This window comes from Haliotis rubra, unplaced genomic scaffold (assembly GCF_003918875.1).
Source record: "Haliotis rubra isolate DU_JTF1 unplaced genomic scaffold, ASM391887v1 Scf24, whole genome shotgun sequence".
Lineage (NCBI taxonomy): Eukaryota > Metazoa > Mollusca > Gastropoda > Lepetellida > Haliotidae > Haliotis > Haliotis rubra.
The window spans coordinates 3,766,629-3,789,303 of record NW_025766447.1 but is presented as its reverse complement, the minus strand read 5'-3'; the positions used below and the strand labels follow the sequence as shown (position 1 = coordinate 3,789,303).

The 22,675-nt window shown below is 44.3% G+C and overlaps 1 protein-coding gene across 8 annotated transcripts in view; it reads left to right on the top strand.

The window, feature by feature from the left end:
* The window catches only part of LOC124278651 (PHD finger protein 14-like), a 45,588-nt gene that overhangs the window by 4,091 nt on the left and 18,822 nt on the right, over positions 1 to 22,675 (top strand). For 4 of the 8 annotated variants that reach the window (XM_046714418.1, XM_046714419.1, XM_046714416.1 and 1 more), the window contains exons 3-15: positions 972 to 1,354; positions 10,319 to 10,404; positions 11,033 to 11,088; positions 11,455 to 11,555; positions 11,815 to 11,870; positions 12,811 to 12,922; positions 13,083 to 13,177; positions 13,709 to 13,757; positions 14,466 to 14,630; positions 14,815 to 14,890; positions 15,127 to 15,221; positions 15,330 to 15,426; positions 16,358 to 16,464. In XM_046714418.1, the coding sequence (XP_046570374.1) occupies positions 972 to 1,354; positions 10,319 to 10,404; positions 11,033 to 11,088; positions 11,455 to 11,555; positions 11,815 to 11,870; positions 12,811 to 12,922; positions 13,083 to 13,177; positions 13,709 to 13,757; positions 14,466 to 14,630; positions 14,815 to 14,890; positions 15,127 to 15,221; positions 15,330 to 15,426; positions 16,358 to 16,464 (1,478 nt within the window). The remainder of the gene's footprint in view (positions 1 to 971; positions 1,355 to 10,318; positions 10,405 to 11,032; positions 11,089 to 11,454; positions 11,556 to 11,814; positions 11,871 to 12,810; positions 12,923 to 13,082; positions 13,178 to 13,708; positions 13,758 to 14,465; positions 14,631 to 14,814; positions 14,891 to 15,126; positions 15,222 to 15,329; positions 15,427 to 16,357; positions 16,465 to 22,675) is intronic. The other 4 variants (XM_046714422.1, XM_046714421.1, XM_046714417.1 and 1 more) reach the window with 3 other exon arrangements.

Genomic DNA, 22,675 nt, shown 5'->3' with positions numbered 1-22,675 from the left:
AAAAGTTCCCTCTTTAACAGCCTGTAGCTCCGCTGTCCTTGTGTCTATAATCCAAACGACTAGTGTTCTGGAATCGGCATGATCTCAGCTATCTGATGCAGACAAACGCCTACCCGTCAAAAACGTCAAATTTCCTTCAATCCAATATGGCGGCCAAATGGTGCCTCTTAGCCTAATGGTTCATGCAGTTCAAATTGAAGGTAATCGGATTCCAGAGCTGCCCCAGAAATTTGGTAGTGATTGGACATGTAGTTTCGGAGATTATTGTTTTGGAAATTGAATTGTTTTAATTAATTTTGAATTATCTGCCCTTTGCTATTGGGCCTAGAGTCCTGAGTTTTTGGTGCAATCAACTTCAGCGTTGTGGGCACCCTGGTGATGTTTTGGAAGCGATTCTGAGCTCTGGTTTAGGAGCTAGGTTTGGTACAAAATACGGCGGAATAATAAATAATAATAATCCAAACGATTTCAGTAGGTCTCCTGCCTGGAGGCAAGGAGCCCTAAATATTACCAAATGAAGCATACATGTCAGATGTTATTTCGTTGAATTGAATGTAAAAATTTGTTTGAATTTAAAAACTGTTTGACTTGCACACTATATGCATGTGGTATGTGTAATTTGTTGTGTATGCAGTATCCATATGTTTCATAAGATTTTGTTGTGTATTAAGATACATTCCAAAATTGTTTTTAACTCTGCCATAACAATCTTTCATGACCTGTCATCAAATATTAACAAACGATTCAGTTCCGCTACAGAGAGTTCTTGTCAGTTAGAATATCATTAAGGAAAGTATATGCAAATGTAATTATTCATTTTTCATGTGCTGTCAGAATTATCAATGATTGTCTGATTTATCATATAGATTTCTTACCATTAATGTGAATTGCAACATAACAAAGTGGTTTAAATGGTAGTGATTTCAAGATACTGTAGCACTGGTGTTGTGATGTGAGTATGTTATTTGCAGAGGGTCACAACAGTGACAGTGGAGAGGAAGAAAGTGACAAGGGATCCAAGGAGTCCAGTGAATCCAAAGAAGTAGCTTCAGAAGCAGAAAATGCTGAAGAAGGGGACGAAGAAGAAGCAGCAGCTGAGGGAGAGGCAGAATCATCAGAAGGAGATAATGATGATGATGATAATGGTGATGATGATGACAGCAATGATGAGAGCAATGATGAGAGCTCTAGTGACAATGATGAAGATGCAGACAGTTCACGTGAGGAGCCAGCTTTTAACTTTTTCGGTGATTATGATGAAGATGAGGATGAAGATTATGTTCCCAAGAAGAAAGATAAGCAAAAGAAGGCTGCAGTAGATACAGTTGTTAAATTGAAGTTGCCAGAGGCCAAGGTAAGTTTATATATATAGTACTAAATAGAATTGAAAAAAAAAACATGCTAGTTTTACTTACGATAATAGTTGAAGGGACAGAATGTTAACAGATTTAGGTGTTAATAAATCATCTTTGAAATATTTTCTGAGTGTTATGTCACACTTTAACTTCAGGCTTTATTCAGTTCTGAAAGCAAACAAGCTGTACATAAAACTGGCTACCCAATTACTGGCTTCATTCAAGTTTTTGTTTTGGTAGAGGCAAATTGAAAACAAAGCTTGTGTTCTTTTTATGGTTGAGATTCAAAATGTCATTTAAACACTAAACAATATTAATTTTCAACTAATCCTGCACTACTTACTTCCTGCACTTATTGCTTATGACTCGAAACGTGGCTGTGCCAGACGATTGATGTTGAAAACGTAGACTGTGATCACTTCCTGGTTTCGGATAAACATCAGTCTGCGCACGCATCACTGGAAGGTGACATCAGCCACTTCAGATTATTGCTTTTCACACGCCTCGCAAGACGTGTGGTTTGCCAGCTCGACTGTTTTGTATCCTATGAGTTTCTGTTTATTGATAATAAACTGACTTTCGTGTATTTTCATTTGTTCTTCAGAGAGTGTAGGTATTACCCTTCTCTTTTGTTTTTTGTAGTACTGTTTTAGTGATGTTGTTTGTTATAAACACGATAGTTTTTCATCACTATTATCAGTCACTTCGCCATTCAGAACACGTGGACCGCCTCCATGATGTAGTGGTTAGAGTGTCCGCCCAGAGAGCGGAAGGTCGCGGGTTCGATCCCCGACCACGTCATACCAAAAGACGTTAAAATATGGTACTTGTTGGTCCCTGCCTGGCGCTCGGCATTAATGGGTACAACAAGGTCTGGTCGGCTCGGAGTCAGTATAATGTGTCTGAGTGGGGTATTCATGCTTCACTCCGGCGTGGTATCTCAATGGGCTAGCACTATAAAACCAGCTTCAGTCTGGGCTAGCACAAGCAACTGAACATACACATACACACGCATGCACGTCGTCATATGAGCGAAATATTCTCAAGCACGACGTAAAACCCAATTTCACCTCACCTCACCTCAGAACATGTGGCTTCTAGGTATTTGTAGTGGCTTGTTCTTGGCTTATGCTTATATGTTATACTATAGTCGTATATTATTATTAAGCCTTATTTCTGGCCTCCAGTATTTTGTGAGTGTTTTGTGAGGCGGTTGTTCTCAATAATGCTGTTATACCCCATTACTATTATAATGTTTCACCGTGTGTTCCCCATTACTATTGTAATATGTTTTCACCGTGTGTTTGCTGGGGGTTTCTGCTATATTGCAGTTCCTATACAGCACACACTGTATAGTTTGTAAAGCAGGGGAATCTCATAAGTGAGCCCTCATTCACACTGTTTGCATTGCACTTTTCTGTGTTACCCCCAGTCTATGTATGAATGTGCTAGTTGCGCTTACTTAATCATCTTCACACCTTCTTTTCCGTCTATGAAGCGCCAGGTCCAACACCCGACATCGCCTGTGACAAGCATCCACATACTTTCCACACCACTGATGTCCACTAGCTCTAGAGCGCCTGGCGCTCCGTCTCCATTCTCCAGGTTGTCGTTTCCAGCAATCACTGGATATTTTGATACCCATTACACACTTGACCTAGTTAGCAGGGCAGTCTGGTACAACAGCGCCTCCACTGTTCATCACTGCAGGCCAATAATGGCGATTTGAATCTATGATCGTTTGTTAAACAACATTTATCCAAAGTTGAATAAAATTCGGAGATGTAAATGTTCATTTGGCAAGGTAAAATTATGAGGATTCTCAATCTTAAGTTCACTTAATTTGATTTTCTTTTTTGTTTAAAGTGAAATTCATCGGTACGTTTTCACTGCAAACAGACTATAGTGCGTCCTCATCCCAGGCCAGAACGGTTCAATTAACACACTGCATCTGCAGGCGGCATTATGCGCCAACTGATTTTCAGCCAGAGCATTGTTAGTGCATTGCTACTGCACATTGGACTCCCATTAGGCACATGTATAACAAGGGGCAGTCGTTCGAGCAGTTGTGTTGCCACAAGCAGGATCCGCTGAATGTGTCCCCCCCCAGTTATAGCAGTTTACCTGATTTACTTTAGAGGGAGGTTGTTTCAAGAGGGGCATGGTTGCCACTTATGTTGGTGGCAATTCCCTTCATTTTTAGCAGTCCCCATTGACAGGAGCTACCGTCCATGCTTCGCTTATTTATAATTTGAGTACCCAAGCTGCAGTTTTGACCACCTGCCAGGAATCTCAACACGTTCCTGGACCACCTACGCAGTGTGTCTTTCCAGCCACTCACGAACACTTTCCTTGCAGGCTTGCAACAAGGGTCATGCGCTTGATGTTAATTGCGTCAAGTTTGAATGAAGCAGTCATGGTTCTGTGCCTCTAGGTATTTTATTGGGATTTCATCACTACAAACCAGTTACCAGGGCGAAATGATCGACAGTTCTCTATTCGCCCTTATTGTCTGTTGTCGGCATTGAAGACGTTCATGTGTTCCTCTTGTGTTCAGCTTGTGTACTCAGTTTGTAGATAGCGAACCCAAGCCGTCAGAGGCATGTAAGCAAAACCACCAGTGTTTTGTGGATACATACTACAGTTATTCATGTGTATGATGCGGCTGGTCTGGTTTTTCTCCAACATCTTCGTCATCCTCGTGTACTTCGTACACTTGCCTTCACTATGGCACTTCACTGTAACTGTACAGTGCCATTGATAATGCAAGAGTGTTTCTAGTGCCATTCCTTATCCACACCACATGATGTGGCCAACGCTTCGGACGATTGGTGCCAGGCTACCAACTCCCCACTCCCCGGAGGGTATCACTCCTACATTGTTGCTCGCCACGAAGCATGCCGATGTCGTGTGGGGAATGAGTTGTTTTGAGAAAACAACAGGGTATGTCAGTTAAGGAGTCACACTTTGATGAACTCAAGTCACTGCTTTTGACTGCATTTCCCTAAAGCTAATCTCGCGTTAAAAATTGTGTGGTCTTTTCCATTTAAGCCTACATGTCTTATATCAGAATTACCACTGAGAGATAGTCACTGTCTGTTGACTATTCTTCCAGGTGCAACGAAGATACCTTCCACAATGTTTTTTCTTCCCATGACGCACTCCAACGCTGTGTGGGAAAGGAGTTGTTCTGGGAGAACAGCTGGGTATGTCAGTTAAGGAATAACACTTGGGTTAACCAGAGTAACTGCTTATTACTGCATTTCCTAAAGCTAATAACGCTTTAAAAATTGTGTGGTATATTCCATTTAAGACTACATGTCTTATATGTGTATTACCCCTGCCTGATCATCACTCGCTATCCGCTCTAGGTGCAACGACGGTTTTCCGCCACCGCGGCGCACTTGATGACATTGACTGAGCTTTCATTGTTTACCTTGCGAGGCGATCCCCACAGATGACACAACATCCATCCTGCCTGTCCGATAAAGGTGCAGGAAGTAAGTAGTGCAGGATTAGTTAAAAATTTAGAAAAATCTAAATATTTTTTATATTTGGATACTTATCCTGCACTACTTAAGATAAGGCAAAAAAAAAAAAATGTGTTTAGGGTAACATGAAATTTATATAACAGGGTCGGTAGGTAGGGTTTATCTTTTTTTTTCTTACATTTTTTTTAAATGCACTCGCATATTTTTCATAAAATCACATATTTATGTAATATCAGGGACCAGTTTTGAAAGAAAAGAGGGGAAACCAGTTATGATTTTAATAACTGAAGCATCAACACTTTCTAAATTCAACATTTATGAAACACAAGAGTAAGTGAGCACAGGTCACATATGGTCGCCCCCAACATTGGGGAGTACATACGGTTGGAATAGCAAAATGTTTTGCCGTCTTTTTAAAAACGAAAAAAAAAGTTTAGGGTCGGGAGGTTTGTGATGGGGTCAGTCGGGAAACCGGAAACACACATATTATCTTTTTTTTGCCAAAGTGCCCACCCTCCCCTCTTCATCTTCATCTGTGGGATTTACGGCAATAATCTGAGGTGGCTGATGTCACCTTCCAGTGATGTGTGGGCAGACGGATGTTTATCCGAGACCAGGAAATGATCACAGTCTACGTTTCAACATCAATTCATCTGGCACAGCCACGTTTCGAGTTGTAAGCAATACGTGCATGAAGTAAGTAGTGCAGGATAAGTATACAAATATAAAAAATATTTAGATTTTACTAATATTGTATATGAAAAAGCCTAATCAGAGTGGATAATTTTTCCTTATCCTGACTCACTGCTTATCTCCCGTTCCCTTTCAACGGTTACATGGAAACTTGAATCCCTTTGTTCCCAAGAAGTCAAATTCACTCACCCGTGTAGGGCCCCACTTTCCCACCACCCCACATGACTTAGGACATGCTCTTATCACTCTCTCTTTCATCGCCCAAGCAGTTTCCTGGGTCCCTTTTACGGCTTATATCCTTAGGCCAAAATTAAGGCCGTGAATTGTATTCTAGAGCCTTTTGTTATCATAACAATGTATTTATTTACGTAAATTATGGCTAATTTCTGAGATTTTCTCACCCCATTTCAGGTGACTGGTTTCACATGGTGGCATGTAAACAATGCAGGCTACGCATCCCTATGTGCTCCTCTTGATTGAACACATTGTGTTCTTTTGCCTCACGTTGTGATTATTGTGCACATTTATCAGAATTTGCATTGAATAATATTATTTATTAAGGTTATGGACAAACTTAGGCATGACAGCAGGGTCACTGCTGACAAGGGCATTTCCCAAGTCATCTGAACGTGAATTGTCTCCTCTATTATCCTCCATGATTCTTACTATTCCTTTGTCTGCTAATTCTTTGGAGTCTCCCGTCCCTGCCACTCTTGCGGAGACAGCAACACAGTCTTTCCTTAAGAGGAAGTCGCCTCTTAGGGAGGGGTCTGATCTCCCGAAGCTGTCGAAGAAGAATAAGAAGTCGGCATCATCTTCGAAGTTGTCTATGTCGAAACCATCGTCGTCATCATCGTCCTGGTCTTCATGTTCTACGAGACCTTCGAAGTCATCGAAGCCTTGCGCCGAAGTTCACTTGTTTGCGAACGACCTGACGCCCGCTGACGAAGTAGACGATTCATCCTACTCACAGCCACTGGTTCTCGAACCACAGATCATTGTGAGGTCTACCCAGCAAACGACTACAACCAGATCTACAGGGTTCGCGAACCCTTCTACGCAGTGTCATCATGCGGCAGCTACATCGTCAGCCATGCAGTCTAAACTACACAGCGCCTCAACTGTTCCAGAAGGGTTCGCGAATCCCTACGCCAACAGCCAGCCATAGGTCGACAATACTCAGGAGGATCCGGACTCGTCCATCTATACTGAGGCTGAAATACTAGCTTGGATCGCTGACGGCCTGCCGATATAATTGCCGACCACTTGACTCCAACCTGGCGGAAACCTTCTGTATCAGGGACGATGACATCGATACTCTGACGGTTCCCCTGATGAGGTCCCGGACAACTGAGGGCGGGTTTCGTGAAGGCAACGAGGTCTCAAGGGCAGCACACTCCTTCGTTCAGTGCCAGGAGGTTCCCTCTACATAATGTGGAACAATTTCCCAAGGCACTGGTGATAGACGAAGACTACTCACTACTCTGCCACTCCAAGTCACGCAGCTATAGAGTTGAAGACAAGAAGTTGGCACAACTGGACATGACTACTAGAAGGGCATTCTTCGGTCTGGCAAGGTCCTGTGCCTTCAACGAAGCGATGATCAACGCCTTACAGAATCCAAATACCGACAAGGAGCGGATGTCTTAGTGCTTGCCACTCAGAGGAAGGATACGGAGTTTATTTCTGACCATTTTAAATTGGCGGCCTCACCTTACTACGTCGTCAGGGGCTCCTCGCATCCTGTACTTGGCTGGATCTCTACACGAAGCATCTGCTACGCAAGCCCTGGGCGGCACCAATGCTCTTACCCTAACTGCAACATCTCGTCAGGCCCAACGACTACCTAGCCAGCATCGATTTGCAAGACTCCTACCTGTACATCCCCATACATTCGGCCTCAAGGAAGTATCTCTGATTCCTTTATCAAGGGCAGCACCACCCCCATTGAAATTTCCTCGGCCCCGTGGCTATTTACACATGTAACCAAGCCCATTGTTGCATATCTACATCGGCGATGACTTGTTAGTGCCTTCTACCTAGATGACGGCATCCAGGTGCATCAACTAGCAGATCAACTCAGATGTCAGCTGCAGTTTACGATCCATCTACTGACGCAGCTGGGTTGGCTAGTCAACCACATGAAGTCGGAATTAGAGCCATCACAGGATCTGCAGTTCCTCGGCATCAGGTCCCTCACCACGAAGAATTGCATCACTGTCCCAGAAGACTGGTGGTCAAGTGTCCAGGTGTGTCTTCCACATGAAGGCCGTCCCCTCATAGATCTGTTTGCGACACAGTTCAATTACCAGATTGTGACGTTCGTCTCACAGTACCAGATCCTCAAGCCTGGGTTCTCGATGCTCTAGCCATATCATGGGAGAGCCATATCACGCATACATGTTCCCGCCGCCGACCCTGTTACAAGTTCTACTCAAGATTGCCCAGACCAAAGTCCTACGACTGATTTTGGTTGCGCCTTACTGGCCAGCGAGAACTTGGTTTCCATACCTAATACAGCTCCTGGGACAACCAACGCTGCGTCTACCAGATTGGCAGAATCTACTGATCCACCCTCACTCAAAGCAACTTCACGGCAATCCAGGAGGGCTCCAGCTACACGCCATGGAACATATTACACACTGCCTGAAAAGAAGAGGGTACTTCACCAGAGCAGCCAAGGCAGTTACACTGGCCCTAAGACGACCAACTCGGAACCTCAATGATGATAAGCGGAAGAGTTTCGACCAGTTTGCTGCGCACAAAGGATTTTTGGCCGTGAAAGCTACTCATCCGCAGTAGCAGAGTATCCATGTCACTTGAGAGCTACTAGACACCTGAAGGGATCTACACTCTCAACATACTTTGCGGCGATCAGCTCCGTACTCACCATGGATACGGGAGTCAAGCTCACCAAAGTGACTGAACTCGTCGCCCTAATGAGGTCATTAAAGCTTGAAGACCCACAGCAGAAGTTTAGAGCTCCAGCCTGGGACCTCAACGTAGTGCTACAACATCTTACCAGCGACGACTACGAGCCACTGAGACACACTACCTTTGAGCTGTTAACTCAGAAGACGTTATTCCTCCTCGCTACAGCTGCTCGGATGTCAGAGATACAGGTCCTCGACTACGGACAAACCAGATTCAACTCCGGAGAGCATATTGCAGTCAACCTGGGACTTAGATGGGACTTCATAGTGAAGAATCAGCTTCTTGGTCAACTGGATAGACAATTAAACGTCCCAGCATTATCTACGGTCCTCGGACCACTCAATACACAAGACTTGTCCCTGTGCCCAGTCAGAGCCTTGAAGGTCTACCTGCTACTAGGAGGAAGTTCAAGCATTTCATCCTGCTATCACCCGCCACGACGCCTCCTTTACTCGCCACGACTCGCTTTTGGAAGTTGGACACAGTGTTCGCCAATCCATATCTTTTGGATATCGCTACAGAAGAGGTATCCAGTATCCATCAGTTCAGGCCCCTTGTAGTAGCGCAACAACTCACAGTTCCAGCCAGACAATGAGAAACTCACCTTTATCACGTTGACTTGTTGACACGAGGCAACTGTTCCATTGCCACCGGCAGAGAGTCCATGTTCCCCTGTCTTACAAGATAATTCAGCGCATGAGTGATCTATATTCAGTTTGGGTAATAATCCTTACCTTAACATATGGGTCGCGATTCAGTTTGGGTAATAGTCCTTACCTTAACATATGGATCATTCTAGATAACTAGACATCAAGGAGTACTAGTTTATCTAAAATCCACGAAATCTATATGATTTACTTCTTTATTGATTTCAGAGAAGGTGGTCCCCCGGTTATCATTAGGATGTTTTTGGCCACAGTAGAAGCAGTAAGAAGAGTTCCCAGGAGTTATATCATCAGACGCAATCTTGATCTAACAGTCACAGTGAATCCTGGTAGGTTGCTGACCCACCATCTTTTTCCGTCGGATTCGGTAAGCAATTATAGCATGAGTCAGGAAAAGGAAAAATATGCAATTTTTATGGTAAAATTGATATTTTATACTTATCCTGACTCATAATCTGAAGGGCCCTCCCAACCATCCCCTCTCAGCACTGTAGGCCCAAGTGCAGGCTTATTCAGGAGAGAGTGATAAGAGAGCATGCCTCAGGTCACGTAGGGTGGCTTTTAGCGGGAAAGTGGGGCTCTACTCGGGTGAGTGAATTCTGACTGTTCTTGGGGACAAAGGAATTCAAGTTACCACGTAACCGTTGAAAGGGAAATGGAGATATAGAGATTATTACACGAATAAATGTGTCATATGACTTATATGAAACAAGTGTGAAATTTTGTATTTTTGTATTGTAATATACAATTTTGCACAAGTTTCGTATAAGTCGTGTGGCACACTTGCGAGTGTAATAATATCTTTATTATCCATTTTATTCATGTACATTTGTGCAGTAAAACACGGTAAGCAAGTGTGACTGCCCAGTTCATTGACGTTATGTTTCAGTTGTTTAATGACGTCACAGACGACGAAATACAGAAACAATGGTTGCTAGGCAAAAGTGATAAGTGCACTTGAGCTGATATGATATATATGACACTGGCTATGTTTCGCCATATGGATAATAAAAGCAATTATGGCATAGTCACGATAAGTATAAAGTGATAATTTTATCATAAAATTGACCTGCTGTTGTTTCCTGTTGTGTAATATTTTTAGTTGTTGTCTACTGTATGTTGTCCATATAGGATATTTTGATCATGTTGATAACTACAAACAATACACGATTCATTTCAGCTTCCACCAGTCTCTGAAACTCAGCTGAAAGTCAACCATGGCCACATTAAAGTCCTCATTTGTTGTGTTTGTCTGTCGGACACAAAGTATGTATCTGAGACATTATGTCAGGAATTGTCTGTACAAGTGATACATTATTACATATAATCTATTTGTAATTGTTTTGTGAAATATGGGCTTGTGGGTAAGTGAATGGGAAATACATTTATTGTCAGTTTCTTCTGAGTGTGTTACAGTCGTTGGTTTTGTTTGGATAGCTTCATACATAGAGTTGAGTTATTACAGACATCAACTGATCAACTGCTAGTTCCTGGGTTTAGATACATACACAGATTCTTTTAGTTCACCAAAGTAGAAGATTATTAATAATTTCAATACAGTAATGACGGAAAGATTTTTTAAATATTTTACTGCACTTGATTCACAGTGTAGCATTTAACCAAGTTTCTCAAATGAGACACAATCGTTACCACATTTTTCCAGACTTGCATTGTCACCTGATACAAAAATTAAGTCAACTTACCTACTTACAGGTTTTTGTGTGAATCTTTGAAATTATCTATACACAAAGATTGTCTTTTCAAGATACATCATTGCCTTAAAAGCCATGTTTAGGCCTTGTATCAAGAGTGGTAAATATCTGCTTTCTTATATCTACAGATGTGATATATAAATAGCATTGCATTAATGTTTATTTTCCTACTAATGTTTCAGTGCTGACGATGATGAAATAGTAGAATGTGACAATTGTGGGGTGTCTGTACATGAAGGTAACATTCTCAGCCATTTACCTAGACCCATGAAATCTGCCCACCAGGGATTTCTAAGTAACATATTGTATTGTTATTTGTAGTACTGATTAGATTTTTTGTAGCCTAATTTGATACTTTGTGTAACCTAATGAGAAAAGATTGCTTCATGAGTGGACTAAAATGTTTTTGAATAAGACTAAGAAACAACATCATGTATTCCTCAACCTCAGGTCATCAGGTGGTTTGTCGTCAGTCATGACTTTCTCAAGCACTCAACCTAACATGTAAACATTGTAATCAACCTGTGCTTATTCTAGCTAGAACTTACCAACAGTCACTGGATCACTGACTGAACTGGTTGTAGTATATTGTGGTTTATTCCAGGTTGCTATGGTATCAGTGAGAGTCAGTCTGCTGCCAGCACCGAGTCATCTGCAAGCACGGAGCCATGGTTCTGTGATGCTTGCAAGGCTGGAGTGAAACCTGTATGTCAACATATATACTGCGGATGCATTGTAGTATTTACAGTATTTTATACCAAGGCCTCCGTAATATCTAAACGTTTACTATTAGGGTTATGACATAGACCCCTTGACTAACAGTAAAGTGAATGCTATACTGATGTACAAAGATTCCAAAGTACTGGTTATGTTGATAATGTCTAAAGTAATTGAACACCCAGTTTGAATGATGAGACTGAATTGCTGTGGGCATAGGTTTCAAGGCCGTGTTTTCTTTCAACAGCACTGTGAGCTGTGTCCAAACTTTGGTGGAATATACAAGGAAACAGATGCTGGCAAGTAAGAACAACCTCTCTTGAACAATACGAAAGTTGAGATACACATTTATTCCAAAAGGAGATCACACTTCGCCTGGTGGTAAAAGAATCTATGTGGCTGAAATTGTGCCATTGCAACCTCAAGTGTTCACTCACTCTGCAGAGTTGTTTCCCTTAGTGTTAGTTGGGCAGAGTTGTTTCCCTTATCTGTGTCAGGATCTTTGGTAATTTTCAGATTTATCCTAATGTTTACCACTGCTGATGTTTCGACATCATTTATATTTCTACTAATACTGCTGCAACAATCTAAATTTCTAAGCTTATCCTATGTCATGTTCCCCTTTGCCCTTGACCGTAGAGTGGACACAACCTGGAACAAGAGTTTCCAGCCTTAAGTGCCACCTCGTCTGAGTATACTTCAGTTCCATCTATTGGAATTAAGATAGAGCATACCTTGATTACCTTATCCATACTTTCTGAGACCCTGCCTTCAACTGTGGCAATCCCTCTTGAATTGTCATCCCTCCAGCAATTTACAATCCATCCTTCATATAGACTTCTGATCCAGAATGCACAACATGAGATTGGATAAGTTTAGAAAGCTTATCTGTAAATTGTATATTTATAATACTTATCCTATCTCACGCGATGGAGATCCACTTGACCGACCCTGCTACACAGATTACAACATAGGTTCGGCTCCATGACTAGGGGAGCACAGTAAGGAGTCGCATGGTCAGCCAAGCAATGCACGCTTTGCATGGATACTTATGACTGTGTAGAACAATGCTTGGATGAGGTGGTACTAGGAATTGGAAACTTTTGTTCAAAGTCGTTTCCACTCTGCAAACAAAGGCCAAGAAGGATGTGCCCAATGTGAGAGAGGATACGTGTTATGAATATACAGTTTATAGCTAAAACTTACAATTTCTTACTTATTGTCTTACCATTTTCTGTTGTAGATGGGTGCACCTTGTGTGTGCTTTGTATACCCCTGGTGTGGCGTTTGGAGATGTTGACAAGCTCAGTCCTGTCACGCTGTTTGAGATGCCCTATGTGCGATGGGGAGCAAGGGTGAGAGGATATTTTATGAAAATATTGAATAGAATTAACTTCACTACCTAAGAGAAATATGAAATGTAGTAAGATCTTGTGTTATGGGTGGTCAGAGGTGAAAACCCCGCAATTCTGATAAATTGTGATGGAGTATTTAACCAACCTATTGTCATTACAGGAGTGTGCACTGTGTGAAGATGCTCGGTTTTGCCGGACCGGTGTGTGTATTAGCTGTGATGCTGGCATGTGTCGAACATACTTCCATGTCACCTGGTAGGTACATATGTTAAGGATAATTAACTCCCCTATAAATGTATCTGGGTTGGAAAGATATTTACTTGGTGTATGATTCACCTGCCATTTGTGGAATAATAGATTATTTAGATTACATTTTCCAGAAGGAAACATTAACCTCAGAATATTTTCCAACAAAAGAATTTAGCAGAGGGGAATGAATCTTCTGTTCACAGACACATTTGTTTAGGGCTTTGAACTTTCCAAAGTACTGTTAATGTACTACCTTTGTAATTTGTTATAAGGGTTATAACATTTATAAAGTTTATACAGTTAACTACTGTTGCAAGTTGCTAATCAATTATCAGTCTTTCATGAACATTTAGCATTTGGAAGAACATGCGTAAATGACATTATTTTCTTAAAGATAGCAACGTCTTGTTTGTAATTATGTTTCATTGCTACTTCTTTCTCCTTTATAAAAGTGCCAATGTATTTAACTTTCATGCAGTTTTGATGATTATTGGATTATTCCGATTCTGATTCTGATGATGGTTGTGTATGTTTCAGTGCTCAGAGAGAAGGTCTGCTGTCAGAGGCTTCCCCTGAAGAAGTAATGGTAGTACAATTGTCAGGGTGGGATTTGGCTCTTCCATGTTGCACCAAGCTACTTCTCACCAGAATCTATTGGGATAGTTCAACAACATGCTTTCAGCAAGATATCCAGAATCTTCAACTGGGCCTTTGGACAGGAATAGATTGGCTTACACTTTAGTCAATATGAGAATTAGAACTGGTGCAAAAAGGGCAATAAATCTCACCCTGAATTGTGTTTCTAAAATATCTCTTTTATCATGTTTATGTTGTGCACTGTTAATAGCAACTCTTCCTTCGTGTCTTTCTGCTGCATACTCATACTCTTTTGAGAAACTGTGAAAGTTTTAGAGGCAATAAGAAAAACAACTTTAGCAATATCTTTTCTATTGTCAATACTCCACAGGCCTTGTGTTTTTTCACAAGACTGGGGGACACATGCCTATTTTATGTCATCTAATGATATAAGGCTGTATGCAAAATTGTATTGGAATATTTGAGATGATCCTGTCTATGCTTACCTCCGGCTCTCAATGGTGGGGGGCAGTGGGGTAGCCTAGTGGTTAAAGCGTATGCTCGTCCTTTCTGGTGTCCCCTGCCATGATATTGTTGTAATATTGCCAAAGCAGCGTAAAAACTAAACTCACTCACTCTACATGGTGGAGGCTGATTTAGCAGACTTTCCTTCTGGTTCATCTATGTAAATGTGTTACCTTCCTCTGTTTCGTTCCAGGACATTGCTGACCCTTTCTTTGCTTACTGCAAACTCCATGCAGACAAGAATTCTGCTCGTGCCAAGAGACGCAACTGGCTTGCCATCCAGTCTCATGTCCGGCGACATTCGGACAGAGTCCTGGAAGATGAAAAAGAAAAGGTGGAACATTCCGTTGAGTATAAAGTAGGGTCTCAGTGTCTGTTGTTGTCTGGTGATGTCATGTCTCAACTTAATCTCACTTCAGTAGTTTCTGTAAGGTAAAGGTCCTCTATCATCATCGTCAGTTGGTGTCTGGCAAGCTGCTTGTTGAATGTTGCAAGTTATGTATGTGTAGAGACATCATGTAATCATTTCTGTGTCTTTTCAGGCAAGATTTCATAGAAAACTTAACCGACATCGACAGAAATATGCCATTGCAAAATCAAGGAGGCCACCTTCCTGGGGTATGTGTCAAGATTGACTGATAATGTTTTGACAAATGTACAAGTATATATAGTACATATTCAGCTATTTCAGTCATCAGAACTTAAGACTGTAAACTTCCTGACAGTATTATATGTATAGTATTTTCTGATTCCAAAACAATTGTTACAATTGTGTGGTGTACATACATCATGTCCAGAAACATCTACAAACATTTGTTTTTGTTATCTCATCAAATGGTATTGTTTTTTACCAGTTCCAACACAAAAGTTAGTGAGATTCCTGACATCAAGCCCTTCAGCAGTAAGAAGAATGTTGAAAAAAGCTGAACTCATGGGCGTCATAACACAGGTGAGCATTTTGCAATAAAGCGTATTGTCAACAGAAAACAATTTTATTTGATTTTTATGTACATTTAACCTTGATTCCAGTTACAGTTCCTGTACATGTTTGTTCCAGGTTCATAACTCGTCCCATGGTCATGAGAAACAAGAAACTCGGAAGAAATTGCACATTGCTCCTGCTCTAACTTCCGACTTCATTGGCTACTATCTTGGTATGTGGATGAAGTTAGAGTTGTTTCCCCTGTGGGAATTCTGGCTGACTGAGAATAGGTCTGAGATTGTAAGAGACTACCTGATGAATTGAATTGTCAGACTTAGTGGCTAGTTCAATGTCATGTCATATCTTTGTACCCTTAGGGGGCCTATCATTGCTCACAATATCAGCCCTGGATTGTCTGGTCCTGACTTGATATTTACAGGCTACTAGTAGCTGGAATATTGCTTAAATAAGAAACTAAAATGAAACAATACAGATGTTTCTGGACAGGCACTGGGCTTGTGAATATATTCTTGTAGCTATGATTTTATTCCAGTGTACGTTGAAGATAAAATTGTTCGGTAATGTAAGAGTCATTGTGATTGGATGCCATCATGGAACCTGAGTTCTTCTGTCTGTGTAGAGATGAACACTTGTAAAGAGAAAGTTCTGCTGTATGTCTGTGTAGAGAGGAACACTTGTATACAGCATGTTCTGTTGTCAGTTTCTATAGAGAGGAACATTTGTGTACAGTTTGGTTCTGCTGTCTGTTTGTATAGAGAGGAACACTTGTATACAGCATGTTCTGCTGTCTGTTTGTATAGAGAGGAACACTTGTATGCAGTTTGGTCCTGCAGTCTGTGTAGAGAGGAACACTTTTACACAGTTTGGTTCTGCAGTCTGTTTGTATAGAGAGGAACACTTGTATACAGCATGTACTGCAGTCTGTATAGAGAGGAACACTTGTATACAGCATGTACTGCAGTCTGTATAGAGAGGAACACTTGTATACAGCATGTTCTGCTGTCTGTTTGTATAAAGAGGAACACTTGTATACAGCATGTACTGCAGTCTGTATAGAGAGGAACACTTGTATACAGCATGTTCTGCTGTCTGTATAGAGAGGAACACTTGTATACAGCATGTTCTGCTGTCTGTTTGTATAGAGAGGAATGCTCGTATTGAAAACCTCAAGCAGAACATGAAGGATCTCATCACACAGAATGATAAACTCAAAGATCAGGAGAAAATACTCCGCAGCCAATATGATCAAGTAAGTTCATTTTGTGGTACAACATATCGACACATCGAATTATCCTTGTTCTTTTTCATAGAGATCGTCCTTGGGGTACATATATGCATTTTCTGCGGCAGAAAATGTCATCTGACAGTTGTATCAATGTTTTAATAAAAATATTGTATAATAAATAAATTCTTTTTCAGAAGAAGTCCTCCTTGGGGTACATATAAGCATTAAAATGTCCATTTTAAATCCTACGACAGTTGTAACTATATTTTTAATAAAATATTTACAAAACAAAAAACTCGTTTTGTCTTGTGAGACCACCCCTACAGGGCCCCACCGGACCAACACAGCCAAGAGCAGGTAACTCTCGCCGTCTACCTCGTACCTCACTTTTCATGCTGTCGTTCTGTTGAATAGACGTGCGTGGTGTTCGTTTCGAGTTTGCTCTCCTACCGATACGATGAGTGTAAAAGAGTCTCAATCTGTATGTATGGTTCCTTTCTCACGCACGGCGCTAGATGGACGCCATATGTGGATATTTTCATTCATCTTTTGTTGTAACTTTGCCGTGGGTTCTCTGTTTTCCAGCCATGTGGCAGGCAAAATGGCATGGACCGCCGATCGTGGTTTCCTTGCTATATGTTCTTGGTAGCTTGTAGTAGGAGTTCATATATTATGTTTGCATATTATATGGTAGGCTTGCCTAAATTCTCTTTCTTTCAGCCGAATTTGTGGTAAGTCGTTGTTGAGTAATTTTGATAGTGTTCGCTTCAGATCACTAAACTTTACTCTATCACTAGTACACGCAGGGGTGGCTAGCCTTTTTCTGCTTTGCATTGTATGTTTAGTATTTAAATGGCTGTAGCTTGTAGCATTTATATATCGCCCGCGGCGGATTATTCTTGCTATTACTTGTGTTTATGTGTTTGCTGCTTCACAGTTCCTGCTAGTAACACTGGCGTGGTTCTGTTTGTTGCAGTTTAAGCCCTGTGCGTTGTGCCATGCACACTACCGCCACAGGATGGTTATAAAGTGTGCCTCCGGTGTTTAGCCGAGGACGCTCACGACGATCAAGGATGCTCATAATAAACGCCTTTGCGGCCAATATTCCTGTTACATTATTTTGTATTATGATACATATTTCATACGCTTTACACAACGTGGCTCATAGGCATAGGCCGAGGTTGTGTTTTTTTGTCTGGGTTTCTGCCTCCACGCCAAGATTCTTTCCGACACGCAGATTTTATGTTTTTCACTAATCTGCTTTCAGGCGGGGATAATATTTGATAAAAGGTTTCTAAGGAAATCCCTTTATCGCTTCCCCAAAACAATGTTGCTGACTTAAATATGACTCAATTTGCTTCACTATTGCAGCAACATATTCTTCAACATAATGTCAATTCGATGATTGATAGCGTGATGTCCGGGCTCCGTAAGGAGCTCGCTCGCAAAGTGTTGATCTCGGCTGTAAGTTCACCAGGTGTCGCCTGTGGTGAAATTCCCGCCCGATTGACACGGTGCTGTCTGGGTTCCGCAAAGGAGCTCAGCACGCCTGTCGTCGGGGTGGATCGACGCATCTGGGGTTACTGCGCCCGGTGCTCTGGCTCGAGAACGCCCTCCCCCAGGCAGCTTGATCCTGGCTTCGCTCAGGTGATGGTGTGCCTTCGCACCTTGTGGCGACCCAGCTTCGGGCTCAGGTTCGCCGCGGGCTTCGGCGCCGGCGATGCAGGTTTTGCCCTGTCTTCGCCTGGTGCCCTGACTGGCGGTCGCCTGGCGCAGACCAGCTCGGGGACACCTCGGCCTTCGGCACCTTGTGGCGACATAGCTTCGGCTCAGGTTCGCCACGGCGCCTGGCGCGGCGATGCAGGTTTCACCCCTGCAGGTTTTGCCCTGGTGCCCTGACTGGCGGTCGCCCTGGCGCCGACCAGCTCGGGGACACCTCGGCGCCACGCGTGGTCAGTCGGGGTTGCCGGAAACCTGTATATCGGCAGGTTCCTCTCGGCGCTCGGTCTGGGTTCCACTGAGCTGCCGATCACCTCGGCGCTCCTAGGGTCTACCTGTGTCCACCAGGGGCAACCTGCATTGCCAGGCTACTCCCTTGTGTCTCGGGACTGCAGATCGGACTAGCACCGACCTGGGCTTCGCCCCGATGCGGAGCAGATCCCCCCTGTTAGCTCAGGTCTCGCCTGATGTCTATCGATGCCCTGGCCAAGCGGCGTTGAGTGTGACGAGCTTGCCGATCACCAATCGACGCCGCCGAGGTCTACCGCAATACTTACACCAGGGGCGCCCTGCATTGTCAGGCCACTCCCATGTGTTTAACGGATCGGGGTTCGAACTCGAACACCGACCCGAGCGCCACTGACGCACCATAACATGTGTATTCTGTATGGGTATTTATATAGCTTATAGGCTATAGTTTTCTCTATAAGTACCTGAAATTACGAGGGCCTTTTGATGATCACTTTTGGAACAAGCCGCTGATTGCACAACTAAATCTGATTACCTCAATCCGCGAGTCTTGAGCGGCTCACACCATGAAGGGCATTAGAACAGAGGTTACGTCTGGGAAGATATGACGGGAGTAACCTCTGTGGGAAGAATAGCTACTCCCTTGTGTCTCGGGACTGCAGATCGGACTAGCACCGACCTGGCTTCCCGGCCCGATGCGGAGCAGATCCAGGCTGTTAGCTCAGGTCGGCCTGATGTCTATCGATGCCCTGGCCAAGCGGCCGCTGAGTGTGACGAAGCTGCCGATCACCTCGACGCCGAGGTCTACCGTGCACTTACACCAGGGGAGCCCTGCATTGTCAGGCCACTCCATGTGTGGGGATCGGGTTCGAACTCGAACCGCCGACCCGAAAGCACTGACGCACATACATGTGTATGTATGGGTATTTATATAGCTATAGGCTATGTTTGACTATACGCAGTGCGCTTTTGAGAGTACTTGGGAAACCTGATTTATCAGGCTACTCCTACGTCGGGATCGGGTTCGGTCTAGAACAGCTGAGCTTCGCTCTGCGGATTCTCTGAACCCGCGGGTAGCCGACCCAGGCTTCGCACTGGTAGGGCTTAGATTCCCGACTCCGTAGTTCAGGTCTCGCCTGATGTCTATCGACGATATTGACCTAGATGCCATCGAGTGTGCCGGGTGTGACTGTCACCTCGCCAGCCCGAGGTCTGTCTGAGTGCTTGTGAAACCTTGATTGTCAGGCTTCTCACATGTGCCTCGGAATCGGGTTCAGGCTCGCGTTACAGTGGACAAGTCGATTTGAGCTTCGCTCATTTCGCTACTTTGAACTTACCACTAAGTAGGTTCGTCCCTGAGGGCAAGTGCGAGATAGAATCGCCGGTTGTGTTGCCTCAGGTGTTGTCCATGTCGACTACCCGAACCGTTGGAGTTCGCCTCCCGGAGGGAAGCCTGCTTCCAGCACGGCATCCGGGACAAGGCCTCACACTCTCCCTTAAGTCTGCCGTTCTTTCCCCTTCACAGCTCAACGCTGTATGCTCCACTCGGCGCATCTCTCAGCGCTGCTGAGGGAGCTGGTGGAAAGGGGAGAGAGCGCCGGTGGAATTTTTCGTCGGCGACTCTGGGCGGCATCTGACGGGGGCAACTCTCATCTGGCTAGGGACTGCATTGTAGCTGTGCCAGTCAAATGATGAGGGCGGTTATGTGGGCATATACGCCGGGACAGTTTCGAGGAATACGGAAGTCTGTTGAGCTTCATGCTACTTCCTCAGGTGCCCAGGCATCGGCAAACGTTAAGTTGCCGACTGCTGGGGTTACTATATTCTGCCGCAAACACCGGCGGAGCGACACACTCCTGTGTCGGCTTCCCGGGAGACGGCGACAATACTCCGTGCCCAGATCCAGTCTTTGCTGGGCTAGGCAACCAGTGTGGTGGTTTCCAATGGTCAGGAATATGTGGGGTTTGACTCCACTTATTTCATAGTTGCCATTACGAACGGAATGTTCAGACCCATTCTCATCTGAGAGTGAACAAGTTTATAGAGGTACTGTCCTTCAAGATGGAGACACCGCCGCTCGGTGATCTCATCTGCCGAGACAGGGATTGGCGCACGCCAATCGACCTCGGTCGCGTACTTCCTTGTTCCATTGCACCCTGATTTCAAGATTTACCTTCGGTTTCTTGTTTGACGGACGCGTGCTACCAGTTTCGTGCTGCTCTCCTTAGGCTACATTACGGTGCCAAGGGTGTTCACCAAATTGAGGTTTATTACAGCTCAGATAGCCAGATCGCGAGTGCCGGTGTTGTCACCCGCACATAGGCTTACTGACTCATCGTGGTTTCAGATAACTGTTGAGTCTGGGGACCTCACGATCAGTTACTTAAACTGGGCGGAATTGTCAACCTCACGCAGTCAGATGGACAGACGCCAGGCGCTCTCTCGAGGGTCCCCACCCCTGGAGACACCGCCGCCTCTCAGTCCAGCCAGATACATCCCTACCGGGTTAGGGCGATGTTCTGGGTGACCTGCAGCCTCTTGAGACGAAGTCACAACCTGCACATCAATGTGCTGGAATTGACAGCAGTCAGGTTGGTGTTCGATCCCGCACGCCGGGATTCGAATTACCTCTTCGCCAGACATTCTCACTCTGCACGGGCGCCACACCTGAATCCTCGGATTCACTGGGTGGCTTGGCCTCTGTCGGGTATAACACACGGAATTCCTGCAACCGCTGCAGACACAATTCTGCCTGGGATTCGACACCCGCTCAGTGTGTTGATAGGTGGGCTGGCGCTGGTGTGCAGATAGGGGATTTCATAATCCCTATTCTGCGGACTTAGTTCGGATATTGGAGTTACTATAACCTCGCTTTTGGTTGAGAGCCTTATGACCTCCACCATTGCCGGGTACTCCATGGCTATTTCCACGCTTCACACCTCGCTCGATGGTGCTCTGCCTAGGCAGCATCCTCTCGCACATCGCGTCGTAGCTGGCATGAACAGGGTTCGACCGCCCGTCGGCACCCAGCCCACCTTAAAATTGCCACTTATTCACAATTGGCTGTCTGGCCCTAATTTTTCAAGTATATCGCCTCTCTCACTTCACTTGTTGACGTGGAAGACGACTTTTACTTGTTGTGGTGAACTCTGGTAGAAGGGTCGGGTACATCCATGCGATTCCCACTGACCCGACACTGACAGTATTTTATACTGATCATGTCCGTATTCGACTCCCGGATACCTACCACTCTCAGTGCGATATTGCTTTCCACGTGACTGCTCATATCGCACTTCCACCCCTTACCCAGCCTTTCTCGCGACCGGGACCAATCTTTCGATTGCTCACCCGTGCCTGTCATGAAACGAACGAACAAAAGGGATCCGTGACGGGTACCCATGTGTGCTGTTTGGTGGCGGGAAGACTGGGGAGTCTGCTTGCAAGCGCGCTTTATCTCGTTGGCTTGTTTCCGTAATTGTATGGTTACAATGATACGGTTTACCTCCCCACGAGGGGTTGAAGGCAGACTGGGTAGGGCAGATGCCGCTTTGTTGACAATACACAGCGGCACTGCTCAATGAAGAGATCGGTTCTGTCGCTCTTTGGAGCCAGCAGAACGCCTTCATTCGCCATTACCAACTTGACACGCATTCTAAGGATCGCGTGCTCGGTTCGGTCTTTTCGGTTCTCTCCAGTGGAGAGTGACCTGCCACCCTGACCAAGTTAGTAACTGGTCATTGGTATCGGTTCTGTGTTCAATGTCGATATATTTCATATCACTACATCGTATTAGCCTTACCATCCTTTCGGGTTGGGTCGGGTTTGGGTGTACATACGCCCCTTTACGCCCCTTCAAGAGGGCGGGTCCGCTTTGAACGCTTTAACCAGTCATATGCTATTAACCCGCCTTGCGACGGAATTGGGTGCGAACCCCACGGGCACTGTTTGGTATGCCTCTTCGAGCCGCATGTCACGTGACCAGGTTAGTGTAATGGTGAGCCAACATATGTTCGCTACGCTTTTATATTCAGGGATTTTTGCACGCTTACAGTTTTTCCTCTTCCGAGCCTTCGGTATTTGGGAGTCTGTGTTGATCAGCTTTGTGGGATGGTGGCCTACACTTACCCTCCTCACGCACCGAGTGTTTGGTGGGGTGTTTTCACTGCATACAATGCATGGCGCTTGTACTGCTCGATTTCCTCAGAAAGTTTTAGCGAGGCTAATAATTTCTCTGGGTTTTATCGAGGTCCCGCAAGCCCTCTTCCAA